Here is a 14,002-nt window from a genome sequence, read left to right as displayed (position 1 = left end):
GGGGGAGGAAGACACATTCATCAAGAGAATCCATTAAAATGTTCACCAAAAGTATCTTCAGTATTTCATGTGAAATCCAAGCATAAATAGTTTGTTTTGTATGAAGAAAAAATCAGACCCAGGCTAATATGTCAGAGGAGCAATGAACGTTCATGCACTGACGATTAGGAATGGGCAGGAAGGGATCCCCTACAGCCACCTTCCTATGGAGTTTCAAGTTCCAGCTCAAAAAACACAGCCACAATACTAACACAGGGCTGATGAGGGGTGGGGAGGATATAAAATGATACAATCATTTTGGAGAAGTGGCAGTTTTTTTAACATTTATATATATTTTACCCACAAGTAATTAAAGCTTAAACAAGTATGTACGGACTAAGCAGCTTTATTCATAACAGTCTCCAACTAGAAACAACGCAATGACCAGTAACAGGACATTTGTAGTATTCATACGTTGGACTCAGCATTTAAAAGAAATGAACTATTCAATAACATGGTGCGTCTTGAAAACAGTAGTGGAGCAAAAGAAGTACAAACAACACACACTTTATGATTCCATTTTTCAAGAACAGGCAAGACTCTGGTGGTAGGTGGTTGCCCCTGCCTGGGATCAGGAGGACTGACTGGGAGAGGGTATGAGAGAATGTTCTGGGGTGCTGCAAGAGTTCTAATTCTTGTCTGGAATAGTGCTGTACACTTAAGATCTATCATGAGCCTTTTATTAAATGTAAATTAAATCTTGACTGAAAAAAGTACGTATGCATAAATGTAAATAAATACACATAATTGACTTTCTAATCTTTCTAATCTAATCTAATCTAATAATTCGTTGCAAGGAATTAGGCTCTCCTCAGCTGAATTTCACACTTGCTCTCTGCCTTCAAATACTTGGACTCAGTGCTTTCATCATGGAGATTCAGGCTTCCCTGTGATGCTGCAAGTTGGAACCTTGTGCAATCACCCCCAGGTCATTTCCCTCTAGCTTGTGGACTTCCTATCACTCACATAATGTCACGTCTAGTCACTCCCTCAAAGCTAGAAGAAAGTTTGGGAGGCAGGTTCTACCTGGTGGGGAATCGCCCCGCCCATCCCCCAGTCCCCGCACTTTCCTTCACAGGGCTGTGATAGGTCACAGCCTGTGGGGCATGAATCAGCCTCCCCAGCTTCACGCAGGCATGCTCCGCCCCTGTCCAGGGTCCGAAGGACAATCACCCTACATAAAGCAGGCACCCACCGCATCGGCACCCAGGCTGCCTGGAGACTGGACCTTGTGCACCCTCTTCCTGCCTGCACATTCAAGAAACGCCTCGCCCTGAGGGCCACTCAAACAGGACAGCATGGACTTTATCACCGACTTAGGGGTTACACTTGTGTGGTTGGTCCTGTTGATGAGCGGGCGGGGAGTCAATGCTCAGAGCTCTCCAGGTACTGCCCTTTCCAGGGACCCCTCCTCTTTGCGCCGGGCTTTTGCCCTGGGGTAAGCAGGGGTGGTGCTGCAACTGTGGGGTTCCGGACTGCACCCGCTCTCTCTGCCCTGCTCTCTCTGCCCGCTCTCCCCAGACCCCTGTCGCACAGGACGTCTGGGAGCCGCGGGAAGATATACTCCTGCAGAAGTTTGTACTTTTCTCTCTGCAACAACCCTTGTGCGGGGAAGCAGAGGGACAGAAGTCCTCGGGAAGCCTCTACCTTCCCGGAGACGTGGCAGGCCTCCTTCCCTCTCTCAGGCACTCCTTCTGCTCCTCCAGAAGGAAACAATGCCGACATCTGCCTCCTACCCCCTGACGAGGGGATCTGCCGAGCCCTGTTTCGCCGTTACTACTATGACAGGTTGACACAGACCTGCCGCCAGTTCTTCTATGGAGGCTGCGAGGGCAATGCCAACAATTTCAGAACTTTGGAGGACTGCAATGAAGCTTGCTGGAGGATAGACAGTAAGTGGCCTTGCTCAAGCTCAGATCTCCTCGCTGCTAGTAACTTAATTTCCCAGATCCCATTTTCTACAGTAAGTTTTAGCCTTTATTTTCTCAAACATTAAGTAAGGCTCGCTTATTATTTCCAGAAAGTAATCCCATGTTTACACTGGCTAACAAATTTCTCTCCTAAGTGGCATTTATCATAATTCAGGGTCTGTGCAGGCTCAGAGCAAGAGTTCATCGTAGGGCATAATAATGCAGGGGTGTGATGTATTGGGTACCACATAAGTACTTTTCTTTATCCTTAGTTCTAAACCCATGTGTTTTTTTTTTATGCCTCCTGGAGAGCCCTGTTTCCTCCTGTCGGTTATCCATCAATCTGACAAACTTTTCAGCAGATTTTATTGTTAAGATGTGATTTAGCTAACTGTAACTTTTCCTTTTGTCCCCTGACACCCAAACTTGTTTTGGGTTAGTACAGGGATATAGTAGAGATCCATGATCATGGTTTCTATTTCATTTTAATCATATTTATTATATCTGGTAAGGCCAGTAACAAAACATGGGACTTCGCCATTCAAGGAACTAAGCCAAAGAAAAATGTGTATGTATTCCTATGAATAAGTCTGATTAACTTCCTATGTAGAAAAATCAGAACACCCTGAGAGAACAGAAAGACTTTCCACTGTATTTGGCTGACTCGGGTCTGAGGCTGCTACTTTAAAAAAAAAAAAAAAAGAGCTAAATAACTGGATGAAAGAAAAGTCTTCTGGGGATTTACTATCCCGGTACTAAATGTGATACCGTTTTCTCCCCAGTTGTTTCTGAAAATGCAGTAAAGTTCTGAAGTAATGCTAAGGAAGTATTACTTACTAATTACTTCAGTAACTTATTAATTAGTAATACTGAAAGTAAGTAATACTAAGTATTACTAAAGCTAATTTTTGACTAGCATTTTTTATGCCCTCCTTTTCCTAGAAGTTCCTCATAGATGCAGGTTGGAAGTCAGTAAGGGGCAGTGTGGAGTACGCACAGGAAAGTACTTCTTCAACCTAAGTTCCATGACATGTGAAAAATTCATATCTGGCGAGTGTCCCAACAATAAGAACAGTTTCCCGGACAAGGATACTTGTATGGCCTACTGTGCACCAAAGAAAAGTAAATACTATTTTTATGGGGTTTCTGTTTCATTTAAGATTTTAGGATGGAAGAAAAGTAATACTTTGATGTGTAATTACATGCCTTGTGTTCTGATGATTTCACATATAGTAGGGTATCAAACCTACTATATATATATATATAGTATTATTATTATTACCCCATTTACATACGAGAGTACAGGCTACCAGAAGTTAATGACTTGCCAAGTTCTCAGGGCTAGGAAGTCACAAAGCTGTGCATGATTTAAGTTTTTGCTTCCTGTTTGGGATTGTTTCTTTAGGATTATTTCTCATCTTCTCAGTTTACATATAAAAATTACAGTATTCTGGGGGCGCCTGGGTGGCTCAGTCTGTTAAGCATTCAACTCTTGATTTAGGGTCAGGTCATGATCTCAGGCTCCTGGGATCATGCCCCAAGCATGGAGATTAAGTTTTCTCTCTCCCTTTCCTCTGCCCTCTTCACTCTCTCTTGCTCTCTCTCTCAAAATAAATAATACCGTTAGGGAACCTGGGTGGCTCAGTTTGGCTCAGGTTTTGATCCCAGAATCCTGCATCGGGCTCCCAGCTCCCCGAGGAGTCTGCTTCTCCCTCTGACCTTCCTCCCTCTCATACTCTCTTTCAATGCCTCTCTCTCAAATAAACAAATAAAATCTTAAAAAAAAAAAAAAAAGGAGAAATCTTAAAAAAGAAATCACAGTATTCTGAATGCCATGAATTCAGGTTTATATGGAATCACTTGTGTATAGGATGTAGTAGAACATATCCAGACCTCAGATGGTGAATCTTGAAAATTTCTGTCTAAGGTTTTTGGTTAGATTTCTGTAACCTTTAGTAATTGCAAAGTGTAGGACAAAGACCTCTCCATCCTTCTTTTTTCTGCTCCTATTTCTTACCTACATCCCCCCCCCACCTCCTCAGTCCCTGAAATAACAGGTTACTTGGGCAATATTTCTGTAGAGAGAGGCAATACAGGCATTCTCCCTAGGCATAGCAGAGACACACATACAGAAAGACACATAAATTTAACAAACAAGGAAAACTTGCTCTGGAAGAGATTTGAGGAAGCTCTATAATTGTCCTGTACGCAGAATCTCGAGTTAATGAGAAGATGGTTTTGTTGCTTGTGTTTCCTTAAATGTTTTATATAAAGAAAAATGTTCCAATGACTACTTGGGAATTACATAAATGTATACTTAATTAATGATGGAAGGAGAACTGATGAAAACGTTTAAAATAAATCTACCAACACAAGGAAGTTTACTAAAGCATGTCATACATCAACCCTTGAAACACAACCAATTTCTACTTGACCGTATCTGCTTTTTGGGTTTAATTTCTTAACACATTCAAATGATACAAGGACATAACTTCAGAAGAAATTCTCTCCAGTTTATAAAAATTTTAGAATTAACAAACTAGAGCATGCAAGCTTTCTTGAAAATTGAGACACACTTTTTAAATGGTTTGGTATGATATTCTGAATTCAGAATGAAGTTTCAGTAATTAATTTTGGTATTATTACATTTCTAATTTTGTTTTCCCTTTCATCAAGGTCCATCATTTTGCTACAGTCCAAAAGATGGGGGCGAATGCTCTGGTAATGTAACTCGCTATTATTTTAATCCAAGACACAAAGCCTGTGAGGCCTTCACCTATACTGGCTGTGGAGGGAATGACAATAACTTTGATAACATAGAGGACTGCACACGTGTTTGCCTAAAAGGTAGTAGATTTTTTCTTATTCAATTTTTAAATTAACTTTATAAATAATTCATTAGCAAAATTATATTTTTATGTATCTGTTGTCCTAATAGCCATTTCTCTGGAAGAGATTTGAGGAAATCTCTTATGTATCCGTTGTCCTAATTGCCATTTCTAGACCATTTCTATGTAAATGGCACTTTAGTACCAGTCAGTTTTGTTAAATACTTGTAGTGGCTAGCTTCAACAGGTAGTAGCTGTATCCTTGCATTTTAAAGGTAGAAAGTTATTAACTTGAGTGGATAGTGAGTAAAACTGACTTTATAATCATTAAAAATAGTTGAGGTGAGTGTGTAAGCATATTGGAAATGTTGATTTAAAGTGAGTCTATGGACTGGAGATATGTGATATTTTTATTTTGTTGACTTTAGCTAGAAAGAAAGAAGGAAAAGAATGAGAAGATACCCGACACTATTTTGCCCATGGAAGATAACTAACTTGGAAGAAGTAATTTTAACCTTTTCCCCTGTATGTCATCTTGTGGATGCTACTGGCTCTGTGGTTATATCTGAAGAATAATATGGTGATACAGGGAAATGAATCATTAATGATTTATACATCAGTTTTTATTGCTACAGGTTACTTTTTCATGTATTTTTACACATAACCAGCTGCTATTCAAATGTGAATCGATTATTTTTAATTTACCATTCACCTATATTTTAATGTAGTTGAATTGCTGCTGTGCCTAAGATATAAAAGCAAATAATGACTCACTCATTTCTTGGAGTTGTTCTTCCTGATTTCAGCAGTGATCATAACTGAAAAGAAAAGACGATATAGTCATGTTCTCTTAACACATATGATCATAAAAAGGACCAGCAAATACATTTTATTCTGCATTTAAAAGTTGGATTATATTTTAGGTCCAAGGAAACAAACTTGCAGATTTACCAACAGTTTAGAAAATATTACAAGTGCTATTATATAGACATCACTAACTTTTATATCTACTGTGTCACTTAGAGGATAATAAGATAACTTTTGAATAAAAAGTTGGTAAATTGATTAAAATCTGAAATGCTTTCTTCCAGGATAAAATTCTCACCTCTTTTCATCTACCTTTCCACCCATCCATCCCCACTCACATTATGTATTTCTTTATACATAATAGATCTTCATTACTTCCAAAGACATAATAGACAAAACACTAAAATTGTTAGAGCTTTTGAACTGAATATTCAAGGCATTTACTTAAATTAACCACAGACTATACATGAATTTGATAATTTAAATTCTACTAATGAATTATTCTTGATAAATATGATCATTCCAGTTAAACAGTTTTTTCTTTCCACTGTAATAAAAATGTTTTAAAAAATTCCTACATTTTCATGGTAAGGTCCATATATTTAAAAGTATACCCCCCAATCTAGCAAACTTATAAGTGCATTTGCATTTTGCTTGAGCAATCCCTCTTTTAAAAATCTATCTCGAAGGTATTGTGAGAAAAATACAAAATGGTATAATCCTGAGGGCATTCATTGATGTATTATTTAGAAAAACCAATAACAGGAAATAAACCAGATAATCATAACCAGGGGATTAAAGATATGAATGTAAAAATAAACAAAATACCTATATATGGATATCATCTGATCCTCAGAATACATTTTTAAAAAGGGTCTAGAGCAACATGAATAAATACACACATTACAGAGGACATAACAATATTAAAATAGTTACCTTTAGCAGGAAGGGGAAAACAGGATGGGACAGGCATTTATGTGAATGTACCTCATTATATGGCTGTGATATTAGACCATGTAAACATTTTATATAATAAGAAAACAAAATATAAAGAATAGAAAGCATTCCTTGTACAACTGGAAACAAACCAAAACAACTCAACCCAAATGAATAACAAATAATGGCCTAACTGCAGAAATCTGTAATTATTTCTGGTGACTTTCAAAGCCAGTATTTTGACTCTCTTTTAAGGGATATAATCTAAGGGTCAAGTAAATTCTGAAGAAATCTGAAAATGCATTTAGTAATCTTTTTTTTTTTTTTAAAGATTTTATTTATTTGGCAGAGAGAGACACAGTGAGAGAGGGAACACAAGCAGGGGGAGTGGGAGAGGGAGAAGCAGGCTTCCCGCTGAGCAGGGAGCCCGATATGGGGCTCTATCCCAGGACCGACACTTAACCAACTGAGCCACCCAAGCACCCATGCATTTAGTAGTCTTATTATTAACACTGATATTTTTATTTTGAACTTAACACAGAATGCTACATTTTACTATATATTCTGTATGAATATATAAGAATTTATTTCTTTAGAAGTCAAGATTTTTAGTGTTAAGTGAAAAAGTATGGAAATTAAGAAATTAATCTCTTTCGATTTTAAATTGGAATATAAGTATTAGCATGAAATCAAAATTTATTTTCTCTTTGGGAAAAAAAAAAAGTATTTTCCACCCTCCCACTGAAATATCCTTGAAGCAATGACAATTCAGTAGCAGTAAGTGTACCTCCCATTCACACGGTGGTCTCTAAATATGATTTCTCAGTAGAAGGAACCAGGGAACCAGGGTTCTTAGGAGAAATCACTGAATCCAGGTCTGGAAGAGGAAATACATAAGATGAACCTGGGCCATCTTATTCCAGAGAATAAGGAAGCTATTTGAATCATGTCACAAAAACAGGAGAGTAACATTAAGGGCCTTTCAGTGATCTAAAATAGGGTGATATGAACATAAAAACAAATAATGACTGGAATATATATGAATATATTAAAATGAATACAGAATGAGTTAATAATTACACACCTCCTTGGTCACTTTTGGAGGTTGTTAGGGAACTCTCTCATTACTTTGAAAAATGATAAATTAAAAGAAAGAATAAAGCATTTATTCTATTTTGTTTATCCTTAAAATTTTGCCAGGAAACTAAATAGTGTATGAAAGTCATTCACAGAGAATCTCAATCACACACACACACTGAAATGTTAGAAGGGAGCTCTCATGAAAGTATACATCTGGACAATGATCATCCTTGGATGCTGAAATCAAGACATGAAAGGTTGATGCAGGAATTAGGCTATGTCTCTGAATCCATGGATAATTTTAACATTAATAAAAATGTGCCACCAGACATTATTTACTTCTTGATATGATGCAGTAAGTATTACACACCTACTCCCCATGAAGGACTCTTGAAGAAAGAAAAAGGAAAACAATGAAGTTAACCAAACCTTTAGATCTTACTATCATATTGCCAGATCATGAGGTGATACTGGGGATGAAGGCACAATTTACAAGAAACCAGGGAAGGTCAATCAGCCAAATCCATAATGTTGGACACTGTATAGGACAGATACGTTAGGTTCTCCAAGAAACTACTGACATTTTTAAAAGGAGTGGGAGGAGGAATGCTTTTATAGCTTTTATATGGGATGTAACCAAAAAGCAGCATTAACATTAAAAGGTTTTGGTTGAGTAAGGCCTGCATTTGGACTACTTTTGGTGGGTTTTGAGAATGATCGTAGCCGAAGGATCTTATGTGCTCGGGGACTGTCCAGTGAGTGATTTGGAGCCTTTGAGAATTCTGGGGGTTCTTGGTTTATAGGGAAGTTTGATTTGGTACTTGCTGCCTTTAACTTCCCTGCAGCCAAAGCCCTCAGGGGGATTGCTCACCCTACATTCAGTGTACAGCTGTAGCTCTCTGTTCAGGTTGGGTAGGAATTCGAGCCTTCAGAAAACAACTTTCTAATACCCCAAATGTCTGCCATTTTATTTTAATGAGGAAATATATAAACCTGGCATAGGTCATCCTGCCATCTAAGGGAAATTCCTTCTTGCCACAGCCAGTCTGAAGACAAGTCACTGCTGTGGTTTCACCAGACAGACTGATTAAAAGGAATGTCTCATTGTGGGACACAAAAAAAGACACACAAAAATGGGCTGGCTTTTAATAAAATAGCCTTTTATTGAGAAAAAAAATTACTCTGGACCACCACTCATTCCTCCTCTAGGCACACACACTGTCACATGTTGAAACCCAGAAACTGCAATGGAGCCTTTCAGATTGCTTGGATCACAGTATCTCCAAGTATACATGCTCTCTGCCAACAATCTTGGAGACATTTATTTAATGATATTATTCAGTAAGAGAATGTCCTCTGGAGTGTCTGCCCATGTATTATTATAGTGGCTGCACAAGCTTATCTTTATAGGCTTCATATTTCTAGTAAAATATAGGTCTTGTGAGAAAACAAGCAAAGGTAGAAAAGTGAGAAAACAAGCAAAGGTAGAAAAGTACAGCTTATAGTTTTAAGATATTCTTTGTCTAGATATTCTGTTTTAAGACTAGAATGGAGGCAAGCAAATGAAGGAATTGGAATCATCCCAAAGCATTTCTCCCTTCACTCTGTATTCAATTTGTCACCAAGTATATGTATTCAAGTCTATGGTAATGCTGCTATCTTATTCCAGGAAAATTAAAACATTGTCCCAAGTTGCCCTTCTGCCTCTTTGCTCCCTATCCAGTCATCCACACTGATGCCACAGTATCAGGTTACTCCTTTTAAAACTCTTCAGTGGTTCCCACTGAATCTTCATGTTAACTGTCCAAGCTCCTAGTGTGCCATTTAAGACTTCTTACAAGTGGACCATGACATTCCTCTCCAGATTTATCTCCCCCATTCTACCATCACCTATAAGCTACAATTCAGTTGAACTAAATTATGGTCAATTTCCAAAGTATGTCATATTATTTTGGGTTTTTGTTGTTGTTGTTGTTGTTGTTGTTGTTTTGTTTTTGTTTTTTGTATCGTAGTGAACAAATTTTGTGCATGAGAACAATCCAGGGAGTCAGGCATATGGCAGGTTACTATGCCTCATGCCCAGGAGTTTTGATTTAGTTGGTTTGAGTTGGCAAAGATGTACATTACAATGACTCCAGCTGATGAGGAGGTATACATGTGTCATACTTTGAGGAACACTATTTTATGCCCTTGTAAGTTTTTTTTTCCTTTTCCTTTGAAACAAATATCTTTCCTTCCTAACCTCTTGACAAGCTGAATCTTCTGGACCTACCTCAAGTAGGTTTAATCATTTGCCCTGTGGGCTTGGCTGTATCTAGTACAGCTTCCTGGTTGCACTAATACAGCATATAGTTATTTTCCAAGGAGTTTTATTGTTAGGATGTTCAAGTTTTTCATGCAAAATTAGTAGATTATATTTTGATTTTAAAATGTGTCATTATACATATTGTATACTATATAAAAAATTAAAAGTATATAAAAGGATAAAAATTAAAATGATCCAGAATTTCAGCACTAGGTGATTATCAACCACATTTCTGTTTCTTTGAAGTGGAAGTAGCTTAGTCAAGAGGTATAAACATGCTAATGGTCTCAGTATATACTTACCAATTACATTACAAAATTATATCAGTTTATCACCATCTAAGAATAAGAATATATGCAAATGCCCAACACACTGGGTTTTAAATGAACAGAAAAACAAATCCCTCTTTGTCATAATAAAATGGTATCTCATCATTACTGTAATTGATATTTCCAGGATTGTTGCTAAGGTTGAACCTTTAAAAATTTTATGTTTTCTTTCACTAAATGTTAATACTTCCCTTTAAACTTAGCTTAAAATTTTTAACATAAAAATAGAGCTTACATTATACAATTTAATTTTAATCATGAAAGTTTTCAAATATACAGAAAAGTACAGAAAACTATATAATCAACCTACTTTAAAAAAACATGATAGGAGTTTCCCAAGTCTGTTTCAGGTGCTTTTTCTATTTTAACAGAGCTCAAGACTCAAAATGCACCTCTTTCTTATTTCCCCTCACTTTCATGAGAAGCAACTGCTTTCCTGATGTTGGAGTGTATACTTTCTGTGCATATTTTAATGCTTGTATTATAAATATAATAACCCAGAGCAATATGAAGTATTATTCTATGTGTTTTAAAGTTACTTATATGGTGTCAAACCGTGTGTATCCATTGCCATCATGCCTTTTCACTCTTAAGTTTTGGACATACTCTATAAATCTATCTTGTTTCATGAAGATCTGCCACATTTATTTTCTGGTATTCCATTACATAAATATAGCACAGTGCGTTCATTTCCCTGTTGATGGATATTTAATTTAGTCCCAAATTTTGGTTATAACAAATAATAATATTTATATACATTGCTCATTGAACATATATGTGTATGTGAAAGTGAAATTGCTAAAGACGGATTCATTAGAGCTACTATATTTTGCCAAATTGCTCTCCAAATATTTGTAGTCATCAATGTCTAAGAATTTATATTTCAAGTTTTTTACAACATTGTGCATTACTCAGGTCTTTATTGCCATTCATATAAGTGAGAATTTGTACTTCATTACTGCTCTCATTTTTACTTTCTTGATTAGTAATGGGATTGAGATTTTTTTTTTAATGTTTTCTTGGCTATTCTCCTTCTTATATAAATTGCCACTTTATACTCCTTTCTCACTTTTCCATTTGGCTCTGTGTCTTTTATTGTTAACTTACGTATTTTTTTAGGCATCCTGAGTAAGAATTCCTTGTTAGTTATATGAATTACAGATACTTTCTTCCAGTTTGTGGAAAAAGTGATGTTATTTGGTTTTTCCTCTGCCTGTTGGATTATGATCTTACATTATTGCATGAAATGTGAGAAAGCCGCATTAATTTAGTAGTTTCTCAACTCTTAAATTGATTATGTGACCTTGTTACAGGAAAGCTCAGAGTATGATAGTTGTGGCAAAGTCCAGTAGATCAGGAGATACTTCCTCAGTAAAACACAGTAACATTTGAACAAAGAGGTAAGAAAGGTTTTATGTGCAATAATAAATATTACATTGAATATAAAAAGCAGTATTAGAAGAAATATTGGCTAAGAATTTATCCAAACTCATTAAAATACATATGACTATACATTCAAAAAGCTCTATATATCCCAAACAGAACAGAAAACTAAACAAACAAAACACAACTGGGCACATCATAGGCAATCTTCTGCAAGCTAAAAACAGACTGACAATCTTTGTATACCTAGAAAAACAGACATAATACTTCCAAATAAGCATCAAAAAGACTAATGACGGACATTTCAACAGGAACTATGGAAGTCAGAAAATGAAAGATTAACATTTGAAAGCACTAAAGGAAAACAAACAAACCCGCAAACTGATAGTTTATATCCAGTAAAAAATCCCTCAAAATCGAAGGAGAAGTAAAGATGTTTACAGTTAAACACAGCTGAGAGAACTTGTTGCCAGCAGATCTCCACTACAAGAAACATTTCTGGGAGTTCTGAAGGAAAATGATCCCAGATGGAAGCACATAACTGCAAAATGGAATGAGAGCACTTGAAGATGTAAACATGGAAAACTAGAAATGAGCCTGGAGTGGGAACGTGACCCATGGATGGTATGCTGCCGCCAGGTTGCAGTGAGCTGCACCAGAAGGTGACCTTGGGGATGACCCGCTGCCTAGAATCTTCCCCAGGTGTGACAGAAGTCACTACTATAGAAAAGCCACCTGCCAAGTGTCATAGGATTTCCTCAGGGGAACAAAAACAATAACCATGTGCTACCTGAGAATGTGATGCATATTTATCTGATGACCAGTGGCCTGCACATGACATGGAATGTGAAGCTGGATGAGCACACTATTCCACTGGGCAGCATGGCAAGTGACTGCATCGCAAACCTGACTCAACCCAACCAGTCTTCTGAGTATTCAACCCCCTAGTGCACCAACTCTGGCAGACCTGGAAGTTGATGCACCTGAAGCTGGTGAGAACCAGCGAGAAAAAACTCACTTTGATTCTCCCAGTGTGGTTTTTGAGCAGGATCCTTGCAATATGAATGAGGAGGTTTGCCTCATCTACAAAAGAGGAAAACTAACATTCATGAGACCCTGAGATCTGGTTCCTGGATAGAGCATTATCCTGCATTTTCTCACAAATACCTTTACCACTTACTCTCGCCTTATTATCATGCACCTGGGCTTGCCGCAATGGTAATATGCCTTCCCCAGCTATGGCATTAGTTCACAGGCCAAAAATTGGTTCAACATGTATAAACCTATCACCTACAACCCAAACCTCCTTGCAGAAGAGACCAATTCCTTTGCGAACAAGCTGGATCCCAGAAAAGTATTCAAAAGCAAGAAAAACACCTTACTCCCTAAAAACAAAGGGCTTATCCAGCCTGCAGGTGGCCAGAAAGGGCCCTCAGGTCCTCCCTCCTCCTCTAAATCCTCTTTTAGCCCTGGAAACCCTGTCCAAAAATGAGCATCCCCACCAGCCCCACGGTGATGATTTCCATGCACAGATGGCCCAAGCCTCAGATTCTGCATGTGGCACCACAGGCCTTTTCCTATATAAGTGAAGCCAAATCCTAGGCCTTTTACTCCCACTGTCATTAGCCAGGAGTTCAAGGGCATAGTCAGGTCTCCCTTATCCTTTCCCAGCCCCTGCCTCTGAAAACTGTGGAGAGGGGCACCTCGTTGGCTTAGTCATTAAATGCCTGCCTTCGGCTTAGGGCATGAGCCCAGGGTCCTGGGATAGAGACCTGCATCGGGCTCCCTACTGTGTGGCAGGAAGCCTGCTTATCCCTCTCCCACTCCCCCTGCTTGTGTTCTTTCTCTTGCTGTGTCTCTTTCTGTCAAATAAATAAATAAAATCTTAAAAAAAAAAAAAGTTGAAAGCTGTGGAGAGTTTCAGAACTTGTTTAAGTAACTAAGTAGATCTGTTAAGAACTTTCCTCTCTTTCCACCCCCAACCCTCTACACCCTTCAGCGTGATTAGAGAAATCACCCAGAAAAACCATTGGTTTTGAGCCATGAGGCATTAACTGTGCTGTTCAACTGGTAACCACTGGCCACCCATGGCTATTTAAACTATATTAAAAGTTCAGTTCCTCAACTACATTAGCTAGTGTTAACCACTTATGTGGCTAGTAGATTCTATATTAGACAACACAGACCTAATTGAACATTTCCATCATCACAGAAAGTTGTGTTGGGCAGCACTGCATTAGAATATTTTCATACTGCCCTTTCTCAGTTTGTTTTTGTTAGAGAATGGAGATTCCTTAACCTGATGGTTCATAATGTTCCATAAAATTCTTAAAGATACAATCGTATATGTTCTTTTTATTTTTATTTTAAGGAATTCTTACTCTA

The 14,002-nt window shown here is 37.7% G+C and overlaps 1 protein-coding gene and 1 pseudogene across 3 annotated transcripts; both read left to right on the top strand.

Annotated features, from left to right (window-relative positions):
- The first annotated feature begins 1,205 nt into the window (after positions 1 to 1,205).
- Positions 1,206 to 12,023, top strand: LOC131829384 (tissue factor pathway inhibitor 2-like). Of its 3 annotated transcripts, none has more exons than XM_059171140.1 (5): positions 1,206 to 1,425; positions 1,746 to 1,931; positions 2,892 to 3,071; positions 4,626 to 4,796; positions 11,929 to 12,023. In XM_059171140.1, the coding sequence occupies exons 1-5, from the start codon at positions 1,338 to 1,340 to the stop codon at positions 11,949 to 11,951; spliced, it is 648 nt and encodes a 215-aa protein (XP_059027123.1). In that variant the 5' UTR covers positions 1,206 to 1,337; the 3' UTR covers positions 11,952 to 12,023. The 3 variants fall into 3 exon arrangements, with proteins under 3 accessions (XP_059027123.1, XP_059027121.1, XP_059027122.1); XM_059171138.1 differs by lacking the exon at positions 11,929 to 12,023 and adding an exon at positions 5,210 to 5,554; XM_059171139.1 differs by lacking the exon at positions 11,929 to 12,023 and adding an exon at positions 5,206 to 5,554.
- Positions 12,024 to 12,234: 211 nt separating this feature from the next.
- LOC131829383 (tubulin polyglutamylase complex subunit 2-like) lies at positions 12,235 to 13,109 on the top strand (annotated as a pseudogene).
- Positions 13,110 to 14,002: the final 893 nt, after the last annotated feature.

This window comes from Mustela lutreola, chromosome 4, assembly GCF_030435805.1.
Source record: "Mustela lutreola isolate mMusLut2 chromosome 4, mMusLut2.pri, whole genome shotgun sequence".
NCBI lineage: Eukaryota > Metazoa > Chordata > Mammalia > Carnivora > Mustelidae > Mustela > Mustela lutreola.
The sequence above is the reverse complement of the archived record's forward strand: the minus strand, read 5'-3'. Positions and strand labels throughout refer to the sequence as shown.

Coding starts and splice junctions, on each gene's coding strand:
- LOC131829384 (XM_059171138.1), top strand. CDS start 1,338: ATGGACTTTATCACCGACTTAGGGGTTACACTTGTGTGGTTGGTCCTG. Junction 1,426..1,745: donor CAATGCTCAGAGCTCTCCAG/GTACTGCCCTTT, acceptor CTGCTCCTCCAG/AAGGAAACAATGCCGACATC. Junction 1,932..2,891: donor AGCTTGCTGGAGGATAGACA/GTAAGTGGCCTT, acceptor TCCTTTTCCTAG/AAGTTCCTCATAGATGCAGG.